The 20,417-nt window shown below is 27.7% G+C and overlaps 4 protein-coding genes across 10 annotated transcripts; 2 read left to right on the forward strand and 2 right to left on the reverse strand.

Annotated features, from left to right (window-relative positions):
• Window positions 1-39: 39 nt before the first annotated feature.
• LOC107995084 (transcription termination factor 3, mitochondrial) lies at window positions 40-2,101 on the reverse strand. The gene is made up of 2 exons (XM_017052330.3): window positions 644-2,101; window positions 40-548 (listed from the first exon to the last, which is right to left on the reverse strand). The coding sequence occupies exons 1-2, from the start codon at window positions 1,602-1,604 to the stop codon at window positions 271-273; spliced, it is 1,239 nt and encodes a 412-aa protein (XP_016907819.1). The 5' UTR covers window positions 1,605-2,101; the 3' UTR covers window positions 40-270.
• A 1,576-nt stretch (window positions 2,102-3,677) lies between these two features.
• On the reverse strand, window positions 3,678-8,632 carry LOC107995157 (transmembrane protein 18). 2 transcript variants are annotated; one of them, XM_028665376.2, is made up of 6 exons: window positions 8,492-8,632; window positions 5,735-5,916; window positions 4,943-5,060; window positions 4,780-4,834; window positions 4,591-4,684; window positions 3,678-4,504 (listed from the first exon to the last, which is right to left on the reverse strand). In XM_028665376.2, the coding sequence occupies exons 2-6, from the start codon at window positions 5,795-5,797 to the stop codon at window positions 4,367-4,369; spliced, it is 468 nt and encodes a 155-aa protein (XP_028521177.1). In that variant the 5' UTR covers window positions 5,798-5,916; window positions 8,492-8,632; the 3' UTR covers window positions 3,678-4,366. The 2 variants fall into 2 exon arrangements, with proteins under 2 accessions (XP_028521177.1, XP_016907988.1); XM_017052499.3 differs by lacking the exon at window positions 8,492-8,632 and having other exon boundaries at window positions 5,735-6,055.
• LOC107995156 (retinaldehyde-binding protein 1) lies at window positions 8,620-13,314 on the forward strand. Of its 2 annotated transcripts, XM_017052498.3 has the most exons (5): window positions 8,620-9,026; window positions 11,490-11,830; window positions 12,102-12,230; window positions 12,464-12,698; window positions 12,797-13,314. In XM_017052498.3, exons 1-5 carry the CDS (start codon window positions 8,903-8,905, stop codon window positions 12,823-12,825), a joined length of 858 nt encoding a protein of 285 aa, XP_016907987.1. In that variant the 5' UTR covers window positions 8,620-8,902; the 3' UTR covers window positions 12,826-13,314. The 2 variants fall into 2 exon arrangements, with proteins under 2 accessions (XP_016907987.1, XP_061937960.1); XM_062081976.1 differs by having other exon boundaries at window positions 8,792-9,026; window positions 12,464-13,314.
• Window positions 13,315-14,232: 918 nt separating this feature from the next.
• Window positions 14,233-20,346, forward strand: LOC107995183 (alpha-tocopherol transfer protein). 5 transcript variants are annotated; one of them, XM_062081975.1, is made up of 7 exons: window positions 14,233-15,200; window positions 15,789-16,027; window positions 17,223-17,314; window positions 17,394-17,639; window positions 18,152-18,346; window positions 18,714-18,885; window positions 20,049-20,346. In XM_062081975.1, the coding sequence occupies exons 2-7, from the start codon at window positions 15,826-15,828 to the stop codon at window positions 20,084-20,086; spliced, it is 945 nt and encodes a 314-aa protein (XP_061937959.1). In that variant the 5' UTR covers window positions 14,233-15,200; window positions 15,789-15,825; the 3' UTR covers window positions 20,087-20,346. The 5 variants fall into 5 exon arrangements, with proteins under 5 accessions (XP_061937959.1, XP_061937958.1, XP_061937956.1 ...); XM_062081974.1 differs by having other exon boundaries at window positions 14,233-14,672; XM_062081972.1 differs by having other exon boundaries at window positions 14,233-15,205; window positions 18,714-20,346.
• Window positions 20,347-20,417: the final 71 nt, after the last annotated feature.

The following is a 20,417-nucleotide window of genomic DNA, read 5'->3' on the forward strand; positions in this document are numbered from 1 at the left end:
TGTATTATTAAAAAAGAAAAAACCACTGATATAATGATATAAGTTTTACAAAGATTTTATATTGTCTTAAATAATACTGGCACAACAAATTAAACACTGATGTGTAAGATACATGGAATTGTACATAAAGTTAAAGTTTCTAGAAATGTATAAGAATATCTAATATTTAAGTACAATATATACAATAAAGATTACATTGCTATAAAAAGAATATAAATATATATGTATATAAATGATTATGATTAAATAATTATATTTATTTTAGTTATATTAAAAAGATTTTAAAAAATTATTATAAATTTTAATGGAAACTTTTGCAATTTTTTCACAAAAATCAATATCAGTACCTGAAATTAAATTAGATAATGATACATATAATGGTTTTGTAGGATCATATTGATTTCTTTTTAATTCTACTAAAAATTTATGCCTTCTTTCAAGTCTACTTTTCCTACAAATTAAAATTTTTGGTTCTCTAGAAATAAAAGTATGTGATATTTTCATTTCATTATGCAAATAATCAAAAGTTTTCACCACTTCTGTCTTGGCTGAAATAAAAGCAAAAAAATTTTTTATATTTAAATAATTTAACAAATATTTTTCCAATATTATATCAATATTTAATAATTCATATTTTAATTACCACGAATCCATACACGTGGTGCTTCAAGTAAAATATTTCTTGTTTCAAATTTATTAAAACCCATTTCCTCTGTTACTGCAAATGTACTATTTTTTATACGCCTCATATCATATGTTATAAGTTTTGGACATTTTACAGTTAAGATTCTTATTTGATCACCATTTAATTTAAAAATATGTTGAAAATGACCTAATCTTTTGTCTATTTCTCGTGTTTCAAAAGATAGCCAAGGAGGATGTTTATTCACTATGCTTTCTATCATTTTTACAGAAAAGTTATGATATCTTAAATATCTTATTCTTGTATAAAGATCATCTATATCTTCTTTAAAGATCTTAGGATTTCTAGTAATAAAGTATCCAAGATTTTCTGGAGTTACACCACAATCAGATAAAAATTGTATATATGGTTTTATATTTTTGTCAAAATCTAAACTTAAAAACATTTCTATTACCTCTTTGTCTCTTTCTAGTTTGTATAATTCAACTCCTAATTTGACTAATTGCTGAATTGTATTTGATTGATCTGCGAATTTTGCAAAATTATAAGTTGGCGTTATATAAGGTTCAATGTGAGACAAATCTTCATTGCAACGATCAAATGGTCCTGGTAATTTTTCATTTATATCTTCCAAACTATCATTTAAATTATGATCATTTACATTTAAAAATTTAATATTATGTAATTGTTCTAATTCATTATTTATCTTTGTGTTGTTATTTTCAATATTTTTATTATTTTCTATAACTATAGTATTTATTAACTTCTCAGAATAATCCATATTATTAAAAGTATCGTTATTCTTTTTAATATCAGTATTTGGTATTTTATTTTTAACTATATCTACTGTAGTACAATAAAATAATTTGGAAGTTTTAGAAATATTTTGAAAAATATAGTTCGAAGTTTTACTGATATTAAAATACTTTGAACATAAAAATATATGCGTTCGTGAAACCATGTTTTATAATAAAAATATTATGATACACAAATACACAAGCACAATTTTTTAAAAACTAATAAATATTAAAATTGTTTGTAATATTTATTCTGTTTTTATATATAGGTATAGATACAATATAGAAGTACAAAATAGGTTATTCTTTCTATCATTATTATATCGAACAAGGTTAGAATAGATTTTCTTCCACAATGTTTTTTTATTTTGATAAATCGCGATGTAACTAGTTTAATAAATACAATATACGATTGCAATATTACAGAAATAACAAAAATTTCTCTTCATTACAAAATTTAAATTATGCACAATATTATAATATAAATTAATATTTCAGATTTATTTTTGATTAATTAATTTTTATTTAAAATTCTTGTATTATATTCTAATATACTTTAATTTGATTAATTTTTATATTAAATTAATTTTGATAATTTTAATTTATTGTTTTATATTTTTAATAGATTTAATGTAAGAATTATAATTATTATAGTTATTAATTTTATTTTTCGCGCGAATTTGATGAATAAAAAACTACATTGTTCTAGCCAATTAGAAAATCATTTATTTTGAGTGATTGAAACTGGGCCGTTTCACCCAATCAGAGAACAGCTAAGTGAAGTTTTGGCGGGAGGTGTCATTTTTCTGTAAGAAATCGTTGTAACAAGACGTGTAATTCTACTGGTCTGTAGTTCTGTTCTAAATTATTAATATATCTGTCATTAAATTTATAAATTAATATCAGCTTTCTTTTCTTAATAACTCATTGGATATTGTAATTACGAAATTAATTAATCGAATTTCTTTATACTTTTTCTTTTAATTATCTTAGATCATTAGATTCTGATGGTAATTTATATATTTTATCTTTTCAAATAGAATTTTAAATTCAATTATTTTAGTTCTGTTAATAACAAATTTTGTTTGTTTAATTTTCTTTTCAAATTATTCGTTTATTCTAAAGATAACATATGACGAAAATATAAACATGGATAACGATTTAATTTTTCGAATCAATTTTACCAAAATTTGATAATGTAAAATTTATTTTAAAATTATACATATAATATTTATACGCAGATTTCTAAATTTTATTATTAGAAAAGATTAAATAAAATTAATGCCCTTATTCATATAATTATATATAAAATATATAATCATTTTCATATTCGTTTCTTATTCATTTTATATAAATCGTAAAAATTTATAAAATAGCATTTATACATACTACGTCATATGTACGTCATGTGTCATAATCATTTCATTATATTTAATTTTTTTATTTTTATTAATGAAAAAACTAACTGAGGATTAATTGGAAATAATTTTTAAAAAATAGCAATATTTTTCTGAACAAATATTTTGAAAACATATTTTACTTCTTTTTTTTTTTTTTACAAACTGCCATTGCCTATCCTCACTAACACGACTTTATTTACAGAGAATTATTTTAATCGCGTGCATTATGTGATTAGTAGAATCGATATTTGCAGTGTAAAAGTATTTTTAATATATTTTAAGAACTCTTATTAATTAAATTTTTTTTTCTCATTTATATTATTATTAATATTTTATATTATTTATATTTTTTATAATAAATTTTAATTTTCATGGTATAAAATATTATGTTTCAATAAAAATGTAAAATGTTAGTATATATACATGAAATAACATATGTACATATCACGTAGAGTTATACAATTAGATTAAAATATAATTTAATTTTTATTTTCAGATTTAGATTATACATCGTTTTATACATCGTTTTTCCTAATTTCTTTTGTTGTTTGTTTTCACACGATGATCAAAATTTTGCAAACGAAACGTATAACAAAAGAATTTATTTGAAAATAAATTTTTGCAATTAAAATTGAAATTATTATTTGTTATATAATTCATAATCGTATCCATAATACAATTATAAATTTCATAATGAAGGCAGAGGAAGGAGAAAAAAGAGAGATCTAAATTTATAAAAAATCTAAATTTATAAATAACTTTATTAACAATTACTTAATTATTATTATTATAAAAATTTTTTTTATTAATATACAATAAAAATAAAACAAAAAAATATATGATACGAAGAAATATTTTATTACTCAAAATTATTCACACATTAAATATTACATCAGAAAGAAGTTGTTTATTTATATAAATATATAACACAAAGAATGACTGCATATAATATATTTGTAATATTTTTTAAGATCTTGGTTCTGAAAAAAATTATATTCATTCACACAGACATACATACTTATACAATTAGAGCCATTATCATCTAATTATGCCGTTTTTTAATTTTCGTAACAAGCAATATGTGTTACAATAGTAAGTACATCGGTGATGTTTTAAGAACATTAATTAATAATCAATATTTCAACACTAAAATAAAAATAGAGAAATATCGGAATGTACCTTAATATAAGATAACAATATTCTCTCGAGAATCAGTAATACTTCGTGATTATTAAATTGCGTGCCGATTCGCAATTTAATACAATATTGATATTAAATAAATAACTTATTTTCGAGATTTTGAATTTACATTCTAATTATCGATATATGTATATACGGCATAAAGTTGGAAGTATAGTTAACTGACAGTGAAATTAATCAACTTGAAGTACAGTGATAACAAGTGTCGGCAGTAATCTTTTAAAAAAATACTATGTTGAAAATATTCGTCGAATTTTACAATGCCGTTATATACGACTCTACTTATAGAGTATTTTCCATTTCTCATTGTTGTTGGACTAGAAATATTACTCCTGTTTTTCTCTTGCAGCAGAGCCATTTGTATTTATTGATTCATTTCCTATTTCCTGATTTCTTGCTTGTTGTCTTAATTGTGCTCTTTTCAAACTGGTCATTAATTGACTAGACTGATAAAGCCAACTGGCCTAAAAATTCAAATAAATTATAAATACTTCTAAAACTACAACTTCTCTTATTATACTTGTCTTATTGAAATTTTATATCTACTTACAATCATGATCATACAATTCATCAAGATAGGCACAGAGAATACTACAGATATAAAGAGACCATTGGAATCAAAATATTGCTGTCTTGAGAACAACCTATTGCAATTTTATAAATTCATTATTTAAATTTTACTACTTTGAATTGAATATATTTATCAAAATATTATATTTAGTAATCTTAAGATACTTACATCCAATTAGATGCAGCAACTTCATTAATACTTTCAGAAAAATATACCAGAAGCACTGCAACAGACACATTATTAAAATAATTATAAATAATAAATGAATTATTCTGTATTGATTACATTTAATATAAAATACGATATAATAATCAATATGATATATACTTACATAGTGCAAGAAATAACATAATTTGAAAATTGGCATGGTTTCGTGTCATCAATGCAGTCAAAGTAACAGCAATGTGAAAAGTTAATAATAATGCAAGCCATGGATCTCTCCATTCAATCTGCAATGATTTGCAATTTATTTGCAAATGAATGAATAATAATGAAGCTGTTGTCTCTAAATTGATATTATATAATAAAATAAGAATAGTATATTCAAAGATACAAATGCTATGCTATTAAAAAAGCAAAATATAAATTTGTAGCATTTCATATATATTAATTTTTAAAATTATATATCTATATAATTTATATATTATATTGCATAATATAATCTTATAAAATCATAAATCGTTTGTATTTGCAAGGACGTATCAATATCACGGTTATCTCAAAGCATACATAATATTAAATATTTAGAAATAAATAAAATAGAAAAAATAATGAAATCATATTTAAAATAAACAATATTGTGCTACAAATATAAAAAGTAAATCTTAAGTGAATTAAATATCATTTGATTTATTTCTGATATTTCTTTTAGATATTATATGCAATCGTGTAATGAAATAAATAGATAAATACGTATAATGATAAAACAATCATAATGAGTAACATGTACGTCATTGCTTTGATATTTTTTACCGGTTATATTGAAAACGAAAGTTGAAAACGAAAAAATAGAACGAAACATTTCGAACAACTCAGGTATGTTTAAAGGAAATATCCAGAAATACTAGTCATGAACAAAAATCAAAATTTGCGTAGTAAAATTAAAAGTGATTGTTGCACTTACACTTTGCAAAAACGGTAAAATACCATCGATTGGAGATGGTGGATTTACTTGATCTTCCGACATTGTGTTCTTGATAAAATTCGGGCCACGGCGCCCTATTGTAACCTTTTAATCGACTTGGACGCTAACAGAAGAAACGACCAATGCCAAATGCAGATACATGCCGCTAACACGGCAACACACTGGAAAAACAAATATCACAGAGGAGGAAGGATTTTATTTCTTTTTCTTTGTTGTTTCTATCTTCTTTCTTCTGACGCATGCAAGCGACTTAATGAAGTTTAACAAAATCATATACATTGAAAATATTACATATATATAAAATTCACCATGTATATGTAAATATATATATGTATATATATATATATATACACTGCCATCTATGCTTACGCGATAGAATTAGAAGTAATAGCTACAGTCGATAAAATATCGATAAGACGCTCTCTTTTAAAAGTGAATAATAAAAAAAACCTAGATTGAAAATAAACATGATTGATTTAAACCATTAAAGCATTTATATATAATATGATAATTTTCTACTAATCTATCAATGAATATAAATTACAATTTTATAAAATGTTCCATCACATAGTTTTAAAATTAAAAATTTTAAATTATAACAATGACTCTCTTTTACATATCGATCTGATCAAAAAATAAAATTAATTAATAAAAATATGAAATTTTAATTTAAAGCAGACAATTGATTATATTAAATTTATTATATGAAAAAAAAATTATTCCACACATTGAAATCATATATTTACATTGCTGCGCATTGCAGATATAGATGCAGCAAATTCGATATGATAGTCTAATTATTGAATCTTAATTTTACATATGCATTTAATCACTTACATATTGCATTTCAATATTGTAATTTAATGAATTAATAATATTAATTAATGATAAAATATTTAATTCAATAATGATATTACTGTACATGTTGTTTGGAATAATTAAAAAAGTTAAATTTAAATATTGGAAAGAAACTGACGTGTTCTAAGATTATTTCGAAGATGAATTTCATCTTATTTCTCATAATTGAAATTTATTTTGAACATACTCTATATTTATTTGTCTTAAATTTGTTGAACATACATATATTACATGTATTTATAAAGGTTTGTTATAAATGTAAAGTTATAAATTCTCTACAAATAATTATTAATGATTAGTTACGATTGTTAAGATTATAATGATTATCTAAATGCGATAATAATTCATCTGAAAGTTAAGATAACGTTATCATAATATAAGTATATCGTAAATAAGCTTTAAAATATAAATGTTATTTTCTTAATTTTGGTTAATTTTTAATTGTGATTTTTTCATATAATTTATCCTTTGTTATTATTTTTTGTGAGTATTATATATATATATATATATGATATAGTTATCGTAATGCATTTAAAAAAAATGACTATGAATCTTCTAAATCTGAATGAATAATTATAATATATTGAATTTTAATTGTATATTTCATCCGTAGCATATTGTCAGAGATTTATGATTCATGATTACAGTCGAGAAAGCGAGTTTGATTAAGTAAATATTTTATCGACAAGTAATTTATTGACAAATAATATATAATATATATTGAAATTGATTGATAATAATTTTTTAAATAGCTACTTATGTATCACATCTTAACACATCTTGTATTTTACTCATATAAATGTTAAAGAAATTGATTATAGTTGTTTATTAAAAAAATATATAAGATAATTTGAAGATGAGATTAAATTTACAAAATATCATTAGATATTATATATGTTATGTATTAATGGTAATTATGTATTAATTGGTATTGAATTTTAAAAAATTATAAATTAATATTGCACATTAAATACAATTATTTTTTTTTTTTATATTTAATATTTTAATTAAAAATAAAGTCATCGAATATAATTGATATAATCCATGAAATGTAATTGAATAAATTTAATCTAATTGTAATCTAATTATTATTCGATGTATAATTTTTCTTATTGATTAGAATTCAATATAATAAATTTTTTCGATTAATTATTTGATCGAATATCGAGTGATTATTATATTTTAAAATTACATTTATAAATAATAATCATTTTTTATGATTCTTCTTTTAAGATTTTTCTTTATCTTTAAAATATTAATGTATCATGTATATACAACGATGTGGCACAGCGAAATCGAGAGTGATTAAAAATTAAAAATCAATTGCACGAGAATACGAAAAAAGTGCAGAAACTTGTAGATTCAAAAAACAAGATACATACATAATATTTTACGCAATCAACATGTGCAAAAACTCATTTTGCACTCATCGTATAACTAACGAACAAGATTATAATATTATATACATTTTCATTCATAAAAAAATATAGATTCATATTAACACGTTCTGCATCTATCAATACGATTAATTTCAATCAAAGATAAAAAATTTTTCAATTTTTCATTCGTAGTTAATTCATATTTAAGAGGAAAAAGTCGACAAATTGACAATTTGATACTTACTCTTTCTTATTTTCCACAGTGCAATGAATTTTTGAAAAATTGAATAAAAATCTCTTCTCATCATCAATTTCAATATTTTAATTACTTGAGATTTGTATTCTCGATCCAGGTTAGAATGACGCGATCAATTTAGAAAATGAAAAAAAAAAAAAAAAACTCTCGTCTCAATTTCAATCGATATTTTCATATCTTCTATATCATATCAATATTTTATTTAATTAATAAACTCGTTTGGGATGAACCGCCACCTTTTACCTTTATCCCCCGAGTCAAGATGAGATCATTTGGACAAGATGACGGAGAGACCCTCCCCCTTTCGATTATTCCTTATCAATCGGTGACTCGTCGATGCATGTATTTACGTGTTTCTGGCTGACGACTTTATCAAACGGCGCATATAACTGCATGCCTTGTCTTCCACTAGTATATACAGTATAAGCAGCATGAAATTGACCGGTAGAATAGTCATGAAATCGAGCCGTAACTACGTACCGATTGGACTTTGAGCGGTCAAAGATTGGATCGAGATGGTGGACAAGAGAAGACCTCCTTCTTCCCGTGCGAGATATATTAGGTCACAGATATATTGTGGTCGTCCTGCTATGAGGATCGTTTCGCCGTAACGTGTTCGATCGAAATAGAAAACACGTTAAAGAAGAGAAAAAGATGTCGTTTGATTTGGATTTGAAACTCCCGGGACCGGAAGCCTTGGCTGTCGCCGAGAAGGAGCTCAGAGAAACTGAGGAGAATGTGAAAGATGCTCTTGCCAAGTTGAGGACCTATCTCGAGGGTGAGTTTTCGTTTTAAGTTTGTTCTTTCATTTTTTCTCTTTTCTTTTTATTTCTCGTAATTTTTCGATTTAATCAATTCAATTATTTGCTAACTATTTAAATTTAAAGTTGTAGAATAAAATATCAAAGTATATCATAATTTCTTTATGAAATATAATTCGTATCAATAATAGGAAATTAAAAATATCATCGACGATATATCGATAATAAGTCATTTCATAATCTAATGATAATCTGCGATTTTCATTTGCCTTGTAAAGGAGTGAAACGTTTTTGACGTCAATGATTTTTTACTTATGAAAATGTTTAATCGATATTACAATATATTTCATATTGATAAAATTCTAATAAAAGTCTTGAGAATCATTTCGTAGTCTCATGATTTTAAATAAAACAAATCATTTTGTATTATCTTTCCTCTTCCTCTCGTGCATTGATGATAAATTATCTTATTTTTAAAGCCACAGTACACTGAATGATATTATACATAATAACAAACAAAGAATCAAGTATAAAATGTTTCGTATATTTCATATATTGTATTGTTGTATTATATTGTATTGTTATTGTATCGTTAAATTTATCTTTCTTTTAGAATTCTTTTTTTTTCCTTTTTTTTTATTTTGAAGCATATCTAAATAATATTCAATTTTTGAAATTATATAACTATAAAGATATAATATAATTTATACACACTTATATTTACATCATAAATATTTTCTCATAGTTATAATAAATGATTACAATACAAAGGATAATATTGTTTCAATTTAAATTGTACAGAAAATGAATAATCAATGTAAATGAATCAAGAATTATTTATGTTTCTTTGATAAATGGAAAAATATTGATGTTTATACAAAAGAAAAGAAAAAGGATTGAAAAATAATATAATTTATTAATTTCAAAAAAACTTTTTCATAGAATTTTATGTTATATTTTATCATGAAGTGAGCGATTCTAAAAGCTCTTCGAAACTATAGAAATTTATATCATGTGCATAAGAACGTCAACTTTGGGGTCACGTTCGTTTCTTAGATAAGAATTTATCGCTATGGGCACAGTAAGACTTTAAATATTTTGTTTAAACGATAATTTTCTGTACATCGAATAACGTAAATAACCTGCTAGGTGAATGAAAATGATCAAAAATCGCAGATAAGATCGATTTTAAATCCGTGGTGATAACGTTACGAACTTTGGCCACCGAATGCTGATAAAGGATTAAAGAATCGGCAATAATCAGCAATAAGATAAATTTCCAATTGCATTGGCGTAGGATCGAGATTGAGATGATTCCGTTACCAATATCACGAGTGTAATGAAAAGGTTTTCTCTCGTTACAATTTACAAATCCTCTTTGTAAAATGGCAGTTTGATTTTAACAGAATCTTTTTTTTTTTTTTTTTAAGACATTCTTAATTTGTGATCAATTATTTATATGTCATATAAACAATGTCACAAATGAAGAATGAGTGAATTAAAAATAATATGAAAATACAGACTCGTATTAATCGTAAAAAAAATTTTCTCTAGATATCTCTCGAAAGATATGAAATTGGAAGATATGACGAAGATATGTTCGAGTACTTAAAATTTTATTTGGAAATCGTAGTGGAGAATAAAATAGAGTTATTTCCGGGAAATATAATAATATAACACGATTATATAAAGTATTATATTATTTTACTAATTAAATAATTATCTCTTTGATAGTTTTTAAATGGCAATCGCTAGAAAAGATAGAAAAGATAAAATTTCTTTTGCCAAGGTATGATAGGGCTTTATCTTAATATTAAAATCAAATGAGATTAAGAAAAAAAAAAATTGAAGCTTTTTTGACACGTTATATCATTTCTCTATATAAAAAGTTATCCAAGATTCCGTTTCACGATTCCAGCAATCGTTGCAATTTCCTTAACGAGGAACACCGAGACAATTTCCTACGGAGGGAGATGTTGGTCGCTATCACGCGAGGACAATTCGATCTTTCATCGAATTGAATGAAATGAAAATTATTCCAACGATGCATAGTCTCGTTGGCAACGAATGAATTTCAAGTACGATTTTTTTTTGAATGAAGAAAAAAATCGATTCTTATTTTTACATCGTAGACGATAGGGGAAATATTAGATTTTGTTTTATTCGCGATTATTCAAATTTAACGAGATGACACATCGTGTGACATCAATATCGATGATTTATCAGTACTATTATTTATCAGATTAATTTTAGTTTATCTTCGTAGAGAAATACGACATACGATATACTTTTCGATCAGTTATAATACGAATTTCCGTTCGTACGTGTATTTATCACGTGCGTCATTTGCGATACGCAATGTCGGTGTATAATCGAAGGTGTCGTCTGTTTCGCGTTGGATTGAAAGAAGAAGAAGAAGAAGAAAAATAATAATTTTACTAATCTATTCATTTTTTTTATTTCCATTTCCTTTTTTTCAGAGGACAAGACTCTCCACTTTGGAATGGACGATGAGTTTCTTATAATTTTTCTGCGACCGTGCAAGTTCTACGCGAAGAGCGCGTACGAGTTGATGAGGAGGGTTGCGGAATTCAAGGAGAAGAACTCTTCTATTTTGAAAAACCTGATGCCAAACGACGAGGAAGAGTTAATCACTAAGCACAACGTGGTAAACGTGATCAAAGAGAGAGATCACAAAGGGAGAAGGATTCTCGTCGTTCAATGCGGAAAAAATTGGAATACATCCGCTGTCAATAGCGACCAGATATTTCGATTGTTTTATTTGATTCACGAGCTTGCCATGCTGGAACCAGAAACTCAGGTGCGTTTCAATAAAAAAATCCTCGACCGGAATAGGCTTTGCGTTTTGCATTTTAAACGCGAATATAATTTATAATTATATAATTTATAATGCTCTTTATCTGATTCGTGACTATGTAAAATAATTGCAAATTGTAACTGAAACCTGGAAATCATGTTTCTCGTTTATTCCTTTGATTCGAAAGGGGAAAAAATGACTCGAGTTTTCAAACTTTATAAAATCTTTTGAAAAAAAAAAAGAAAAGAAAAAAATAAGGATTCTTTTTTTAAAGATATACGGAACCATCGTGATACTGGACTTTGAAGGGTTGAGCATGAAGCAAGTGATGGCGATCACGCCGAATTTTTGCATGAAGCTTTTGAATTTCATCCAAGATGCCATGCCCCTCCGTTTGAAGGAGGTAAGAATGTTGAGATTTCGAACCATTTCAAAATATTTCATTCTTCGTTCTAACTCGTTGCCATAGGATGATTGTGAGTTGTGAAAATAACTTGAACGACAGATGCGTGATTGAAGATCGAATTTGTTTGAACCCTGTGCCTTCGATGATGGCTTTGCAACTTATTTACTATCGCTTTAATTTTTGTAATCGATTATGAATAATATAATTAAGATGTACATATATAATTAAAGATACACATAGTGAAACAATCGCTATTGTTCAACATGGTATGGCAAATGATCAAGCCTTTTGTAAGGGAAAAAATGAAGAATAGGATATTCTTCCACGGTAACAAGATGTCTTCGTTTCACAATTATATTCCAGCCTCGTATTTACCGGAGAATTATGGCGGTGAATTGCCGAAAATCAATTACACCAGCGCCGATTGGTATCCGGTTTTGTTAAAGTACGAGGATAAAATTAAACGTGCGTTTTTTATAATATTTAATTTTATTCTGGAATAAAAATTTTGTGATATTCGACGATCGATCGAATTTTATCCAATTTTATTTTCAATTTTTCAGAGTGGAACACGTACGGATTTCGACAATAATGAGCGATGACAAAATACGAGTAAATTAACGAAAGTCGATGATATTTCAACGAATTTAAAATTTATTGAAAATCTTCTGTACGATTGTAACGATGTTGTACAAAATATTTTGAATACTTGCCGATAACGATTTTTCTTATTCTACATTTAGAACGCGTTTATATGTGTATTTTGTACGAAGGATCATTTCTCGTATACGATGCGTACGTATCGAAAAATAATTTTTTAAAAAAAAGATAATTGTGATAAGTGTGATTGATTCGTGAAATATTTTTTCATGCAAAAAATGTAAGAGTTAAGAAGAAGGTTAATCCCGGCAAATAAATAAAATTCAATTTTTTCGAAGCGAATCATGATGCAGTAAAATTGATAAATCTGTAAAATAATGATTTCCTGTTACACTTATTTAGCATTTTTAATCATTTATATACATATGTCTACACATGTATTCAAGTGTATTTCAACAAAATATATTTTAATCGATATTAATACATATGTATTATTGTACATACATATGTATGAAATTTAGTTTATTTTTGCGCAAAAGTTATCTTACATCTTATGATGTATATCTATACGTAAAATTAGATATCAAAAATTAGATAATTAAAATTATATATTTTATATAATATTTTATATAATTATAAATAATAAAAATTAGATAATTAATTAATTAAATTTATTATTAAATAAAAATTGAATTGAAAAGGAAATTACTCGAAATGATGATAATAACATCATCATTTCCTAATGATTTCAAGAATCGAAATGAACATTTATTTTTCATCGTATACGATAAAATTAATTAAATATTTTTTCTTTATATATATATATATTAAAAATCTTCAATTTTTGCTCAATATTTCTCATTAAGAATACAAATTTTTTATATTTCATCTTTTTATATTTTTATATTCAAATGAAAATTTTTTTTTTTTTTTTATTAGAAACACGAAGAATAAAGAAATTTTAATGAAATCAATATGCTACATTTCATATGTAATATATGTTTCGCGGCTAATCAAGAATTTAAAATACTTAAAGTCTAAAATACATTTAAACATACAGAATTTAAACGTACAGAAAAACAATAAAATATGAATAAAGATGAGAGAGGTAAAACGTCGTTTTTAATTGGGTTAAGTTTTATAAAAAAATTTTTTATAAAATTCCTGCTTATCATTGTGCTTGATACGAAAAATATAATACATCACATAATATATAATATATCTACAATAATTATAATATCACAAGAATTATCAATTTCATTTTTCCAGTTTAGATATTGTACAAAATTTATCATTATTAATTATTAATTAGACGGCGAAGAAATATCAAAATGTAATATGATTTCGCATTCAATCATTTTGAAATTCAATTTAAAATAAATGCTCGGTTTATATGCCAACGAAACTGATACCTAACCTCTGTCATTCCACGACCACACTCTCTGCGTCCTCAACCACGTTCACGATCTCGGTCACATTCTATGATACAGTGGGAGAAACGCTTTCGCTTTCCAACCGATTTCCGAGTCGCTAGTCCTTCTCCTGCTTCTTCAACCAGTCTTCAAATCAACGTTGTCTCGGCGACATTGCTATCCGGATCTCTGAACCTTTCAACCTGTTTCTCTTCAACCAGGCCAGTATCCTTCTTTTAGCCTCAGCCTCGATTCTCGATATCCGCGTATCTGGCGAATCTTCTCTCCTGTGGAAATCGCGACCCTGGCAGGATTCAACGATTCGATCGGGGGAAGAAAATATTGCTCGATAGAAGAATTATTTGTTTGATGCCGAGTTTCTGTTCAGTGGTTCCGAATTCTAGTGGGATCGAGTGCGTTTCGTCAGGTATGCGAATTAATTTTCCCTTTTTTTTATCCTCCCTCCTCCTCCCCCCTCGCAATTGAGAGGGAAGATTTTCGAGGATTTTCCAGAAAGGATTTTACCGAAATTTAAAATTTTGGGTGGCGTAATATTTTGAATAATTTCAATGTAATATCGTTGAATGAATCGTTAGTTGTTGAAAATTTAGAGATATATTTTATATAGAGAGAATGAGGGCGAAAATTGAAATGTGAGAAATTTGTATAATTGACTAATCTTCGGTTTTATGTTAATTTTTTTTACATACAGAGAAATGTAATACGCCATAAAATATTATTATCAGTTACTGCTCCGCGTTTTGAATGTTTAATTATCTTATCTGTCGGTGGATCGAATATGTATAATGAAATATAAACGATTGCTCGATAAAAACTGAATTATACTTTTATTGGAAACGATTGAACGAAGAAGAGGGCAAATATTGCGATAGTATTTATCGCGCGAAACGCGTGACGGTGCCGCCGAAAATTATTCAAGTAACAAAGTTTCTGGGTGAAGTAATTATATTTCTCAAGTTCATTTCAAGTTTAATTCACAGCGTAAAATCGTGCAAACGATGAATCAGAATTTCGGGATTAGATAACGGACGATAAAAATATCGCAAACAGTTTGAAACAGACGATTTGAACAGGTTCTGCGCGTTTATTTTCATTTTCGCAAATATTTATATTTGCCTTGCGCATTATTCTCAAATAATTAATCCGAATACTTCTCGCCAATCCAAAAAAAGAAAAAGTAAACATTTCGAGTTCCGATTTCAAATTCGTCGCAACGAATCCAACGCGCGAGCAACACTCGAAACAATATCCCATCGACTCAAAAATCCGAGGATCGAGTCGGAAAAAAAAGCGAGCTGAACAATGTTTGCGTCCAATCTCGTGCTGCATATCGAGACCTCGCTTCTTCGCTCGCGTAAACATTGTAGTCGATAAAAAAATTACGCGATTCATTATCGCAAGAATCGAGCGCAAATGCGACGATACAACAATCTGGTGAAGGGATCGTTGAAGAGGAAGAGGAAGGAGGGAAGATAATTCATCTTCGATAAATTCTAACTTCTTTATCTTGCATGCCCGACAGATCAAAACCTGTTTTACCGGGAGAACACAGGCAGAAGATGGAGCAAGAAGGAAAACAGGATGCGGATCGTGTCGATTCGGGATGGAAGGATGCGTCTTATGTGAAAATAGGCAATTACACTCTGAAGCTCGATTTCGACGAGGGCGACGAGTATTTTTGGGAGAAGGCGAGGGACGAGCTGCGCGAGACGCCGGAGATCGTCGAGCAATCCTTAAACGACTTCAGGACGATGGTCAAAGGTAACGAAAGGGATAAAGTTTGGGGGAGGGGAAATGGCGGCGTTTCGATTCCATTGCCAGCTTCGAACGATGCGGTAATCGATATTGGCTCGAGAAGAACAACTTCCACGTATCTTCTTATCCGCTCTATCTTTCTGATCTCTTTCTTTCTCTCAATTGGATGCGACGCGATTGGTATGCGAGTTCATTTTGCGTAATAGCAACAACGTTGGAAAAAATAGACTTTAATGTAGAACGGAAGTTAATTAACTATATGCGCTATATCGTTGATATGATAATGTTTATTTTGAATTAACTATTAATGTATGATGAATAGTAAATTACCGCGTAACTTTTAATATTTTGAATTTATATATTTAGAATAAAAAAGGAGAAATGGTTGGAATTTAAAAATTTTTCTTCCTTCTCTTCGTTTTCGTCGTTGTATAACAGGACAGGGATGACTAGAATAATAGATAAGAGGAAATATTTTTTCTTTTTGCGATTCATTCGAGACATCGAGAAGCTTTCTCTTTGGGATACCGGGCAAACGTGGACAAACGTGGACAACTTCTTTTGCTTGCTTTCGCGTTTCCCTCCGTTTATGTTCCGTGTTTTGAACTAAATTAGATCGAAAATGGAAAAAATGAATCGAAGAACGATTTATAATATATATTTATAAATCTTAAAAATTTTCATTGAAATTTATACGTTCTAAAACGTAATGAAGAAAGAGAAGTGATTAAAAAACGATAGCAAGGATTTCATTTAAAATATCGAAGATTAAATAAAATAAATGCTTTTACGAAAATTATTTTCTAAAAATTGTAATTTAAATTAGGGACATAATTGGAGAAAGGAATCTGTGTTTGCCACCATACTTTTGTAAATATTTAGAAACTAATCATATGTAAATGAAAATTTCACTCTATCGTGAATTCGGTCAATGTTCCTTCCTCAAAGAATTTAAAGTCAAGGTTATATTTCCAAGATTTTACAATTCTGTAAAATATCAAATTACAAAACAAGAAATGAAACATCCTGACAGTTGATTATCTTCTTGCCAAGAGGATACATAACACAACAATGCACAAATGGAATGATTGTAATCGAATAACCGCTCGTTTGAAATAATTACACTCTTTTCCGTGCAGATAATACAGATCAAGTGTAATTACATGCTCCAACATGTTTCTTTCTTTTTTTTTTTTTTCAGCTGAATCCAATCTCGTTGTCCCGGATGACGATGAATTTTACAAAAAATTCCTGCGTCCTTGCAAATGGTATCCAAAGAGTAGTTTCGAGTTGGTGAGCAAAGTCTTTTTTTTTTTTTTTTTTTTCGAATATAAATGCAACCGATGTTGTAAAAATCGTTTCGATTTCACAGATGAAAAAATTTTACAAATTCAAATTGAACAATCCTCGCTTCTGCCTCGATCTCGTGCCCAGCAACGAGCAAAAAGTGCTACGCTCAGATATCGCGATACCGTTACCGGATCGAACGGCGGACGGTTGCAGAATGATTTTAATCAACGCTGGGAAACAATGGAATCCAAAAATAATAAGCGGCGATGAAATACTTCGAACGACGATGCTGTTGATAGAGATGGCTATATTCGAGCCGAAAACGCAGGTACGTTGGCGAAAATTCTCCAAGAGAGGGGAGATCGATTTTCAATATTTTCTTTACAATGTTTTTAGATCAAAGATGCGCGCTAAAGATGAAATAAGTAGAATATAGCTTGCCAAGACTAGGCGAGTGTAGAGGCGAAGCTTGTTCGAAATATCGTTAAATTCTGGGATGGGAGGGGGAGGGGGAAGAGAAGGCTAACCTAGATTGCGCGACAATAATTCGTGTGACGCTTGACCTTCATAAGTACGTGTTTGGTGTCGTTAGGAAAGTACGCTTCGTTCGAGCCGATACGTAGCTCTTTGAAAAAGATCTAATCTAATCCCCGTTATTACCCTCCCTTTCGAGCTATATTCCATTGCAATTTCACGCGTATATGTCAACAACGAGATGAGATTTCGAATAAAAATTCTCTCCACCGTTTCCCTAGTTCTATCTCCTCCTTTTATTTTCAAATAATATTCAAATCATTCGTAATGCTTTTTTGTTCTCACGCGTAATTTGTTCTCTTCCAGATTTGCGGAATCCACGCGATTATAAACATGGCCGGGTTCTCATTGAGCCATGCCACGCATATCACTCCGAGTTTCGCCGCGGCGATGACCGAATGGATACAGAGATGTTTGCCCAGTCGAATAAAGGGTATACACATAGTGAATCAACCCTTCATATTCAAGATGGTTTACGCTATATTTAAACCTTTCCTTCTGGTACTGTTTCATACAATTTTATCGGTTTCATAAAATTTAATCGTAGATCGTACGAAAGTATATATTTGAGATTTAAACGGAGTAAAAAAAAAAAAAAGATTTTAACGTAATATTTTAATCCCATATTGATCGATTGAAAAAATTATGGATTAGATGAAAAAAAAAAGGAATAATAATAACAAGATTACGTTTCTGTGGAATAATTTCCTTGCTCATGGATAATTAATATCTGAATATGAATCGAGGACTAGTAAATGCATGCATAATGTGTCTTTTAATTCGTATTAAATGTATCGCGATGATTTGCGAAAATATCTATTTTTTTATCTGAAATTTACATTTGACTTACGATGGAATACTTTTAAAGGAGAAGACACGCAAGAGGCTTCACTTTCACGGCACCGACAGGGAAGCTTTGATCTCGTTCCTCGGAGTGAAAAATTTACCTATCGAGTTTGGCGGAGAACTCGAGATGCCGAACCAGCCGATTGGCCAAGACATTTACGAATATATATACAAATTTGAGAAAAAATTCGAAGGTAATTCACATCCTTTCCCTTTTTATTTTATTTTACCTTTCATTTTTTTAAATATCAATGAAATATAGCAGTAAGAAAAGACACGCGGTAAACCGATGAAATAGAATTTTTATCCGATCAAATAATATATTTGCAAATCAATTCTCGTACTGCGTACATTCGTGGAATGGCATAGCTGTTTGATGATACAAATTTTTGCAAGTCGATAAAATATAATTTTCATGTTCTTCTATACATATTAATTATTTATAATTGTCATTTGCAATTTTAATTATTATTTCGATCCGTCCGTCCAACAAGAATTATTTTATATTTAAATAATGATTTTAAAAAAGTAAATGAACTAGTTCTGCTTATTTCAGCCTGTTCTAATACATTGTTGATACATTGTTGATAATTCCAATGTTTTCAATACGATAATCCTTGGTGATTCAAAGCTTGAAGATGTCGGTGATGGCGTCATGAATAAAACAATTCTCATTATAGATAGATTTAGTAATGGTTGGATATCAACCTTGGGTAATATCCTATTTTTGTGGATATTCGTAGCACGTGTAATTACACATAAACATGTGTTACATCGCAACGTACGTATTGCTAAACAGAGTTCGTTGCGCAATAATAATGAATCGTATAATTTTCTTCGTCGACAGATAATTCCAAGTTTCAGGATATAAATATAAAATTGTTTATCACGTAAAGAAATTAATTGTGCCTCAGAAGAAACGTAGTTAAAATAGTTAAAATATATTCACGTGTTATAATTTTTTACAATCACCGACCGTTCAGTTGACAAATACTATTTAAAAATTTTACTTTTGAAAATTATTATTGCTTCCTCTATTCGTTTTAAAGATAAATAAGATGTTTATCGTTTCGTTAGAAATGATTGGAAGAAATTTTTTTGAAATTTTTATCGATGATGAGTATAATTTCATAGATAATATTTTTTTGTCGCACAAACGGATAAAATAACTTTCATTTGATATGTATTATGATATAAGAAGCTGGAAAGAAACAGTTAAATTAGATTAATATCCTATTCGATAAATATGATTGTGATATTTTTTTAATTTTGCTTATTGTATTTCTTTTTTTTTTTTTTTTTCAGAATAAATTATTCATAAACTCGCATGAACGAATTTTGAATTTTCTTGTTACAGAAATTAATAAATTTGGATACGTCGTGAATGAAAAATGATTGGAGGAGCAGGATTGTTGAATCGATTTAAAATGCGATGAGTTTCAAGGTAACGTTGTTGATGGATCTCAATCGAATCGAGACAACAAGATGTAAAAAGGTAAAGCCGATGATGAGAATTCAATAAATCATAATTACGATAAATCATAATCAAACTGGATTATGGAGGGAGATCCGGATCGTTATTGTTGGATCGATGATCTTCATTCTTGTGTGTGGGTAATTTTTTTATTTTGAATAATAAAAATAATATCGAAAAATGATAACGATAGCTCGTATTTGTTTTTTTTTTCTTACTGAGATAAGAAATAAATTTTTCAATCGACTTTAA

This window comes from Apis cerana, linkage group LG11 (assembly GCF_029169275.1).
Source record: "Apis cerana isolate GH-2021 linkage group LG11, AcerK_1.0, whole genome shotgun sequence".
Taxonomy (NCBI): Eukaryota; Metazoa; Arthropoda; class Insecta; order Hymenoptera; family Apidae; genus Apis; species Apis cerana.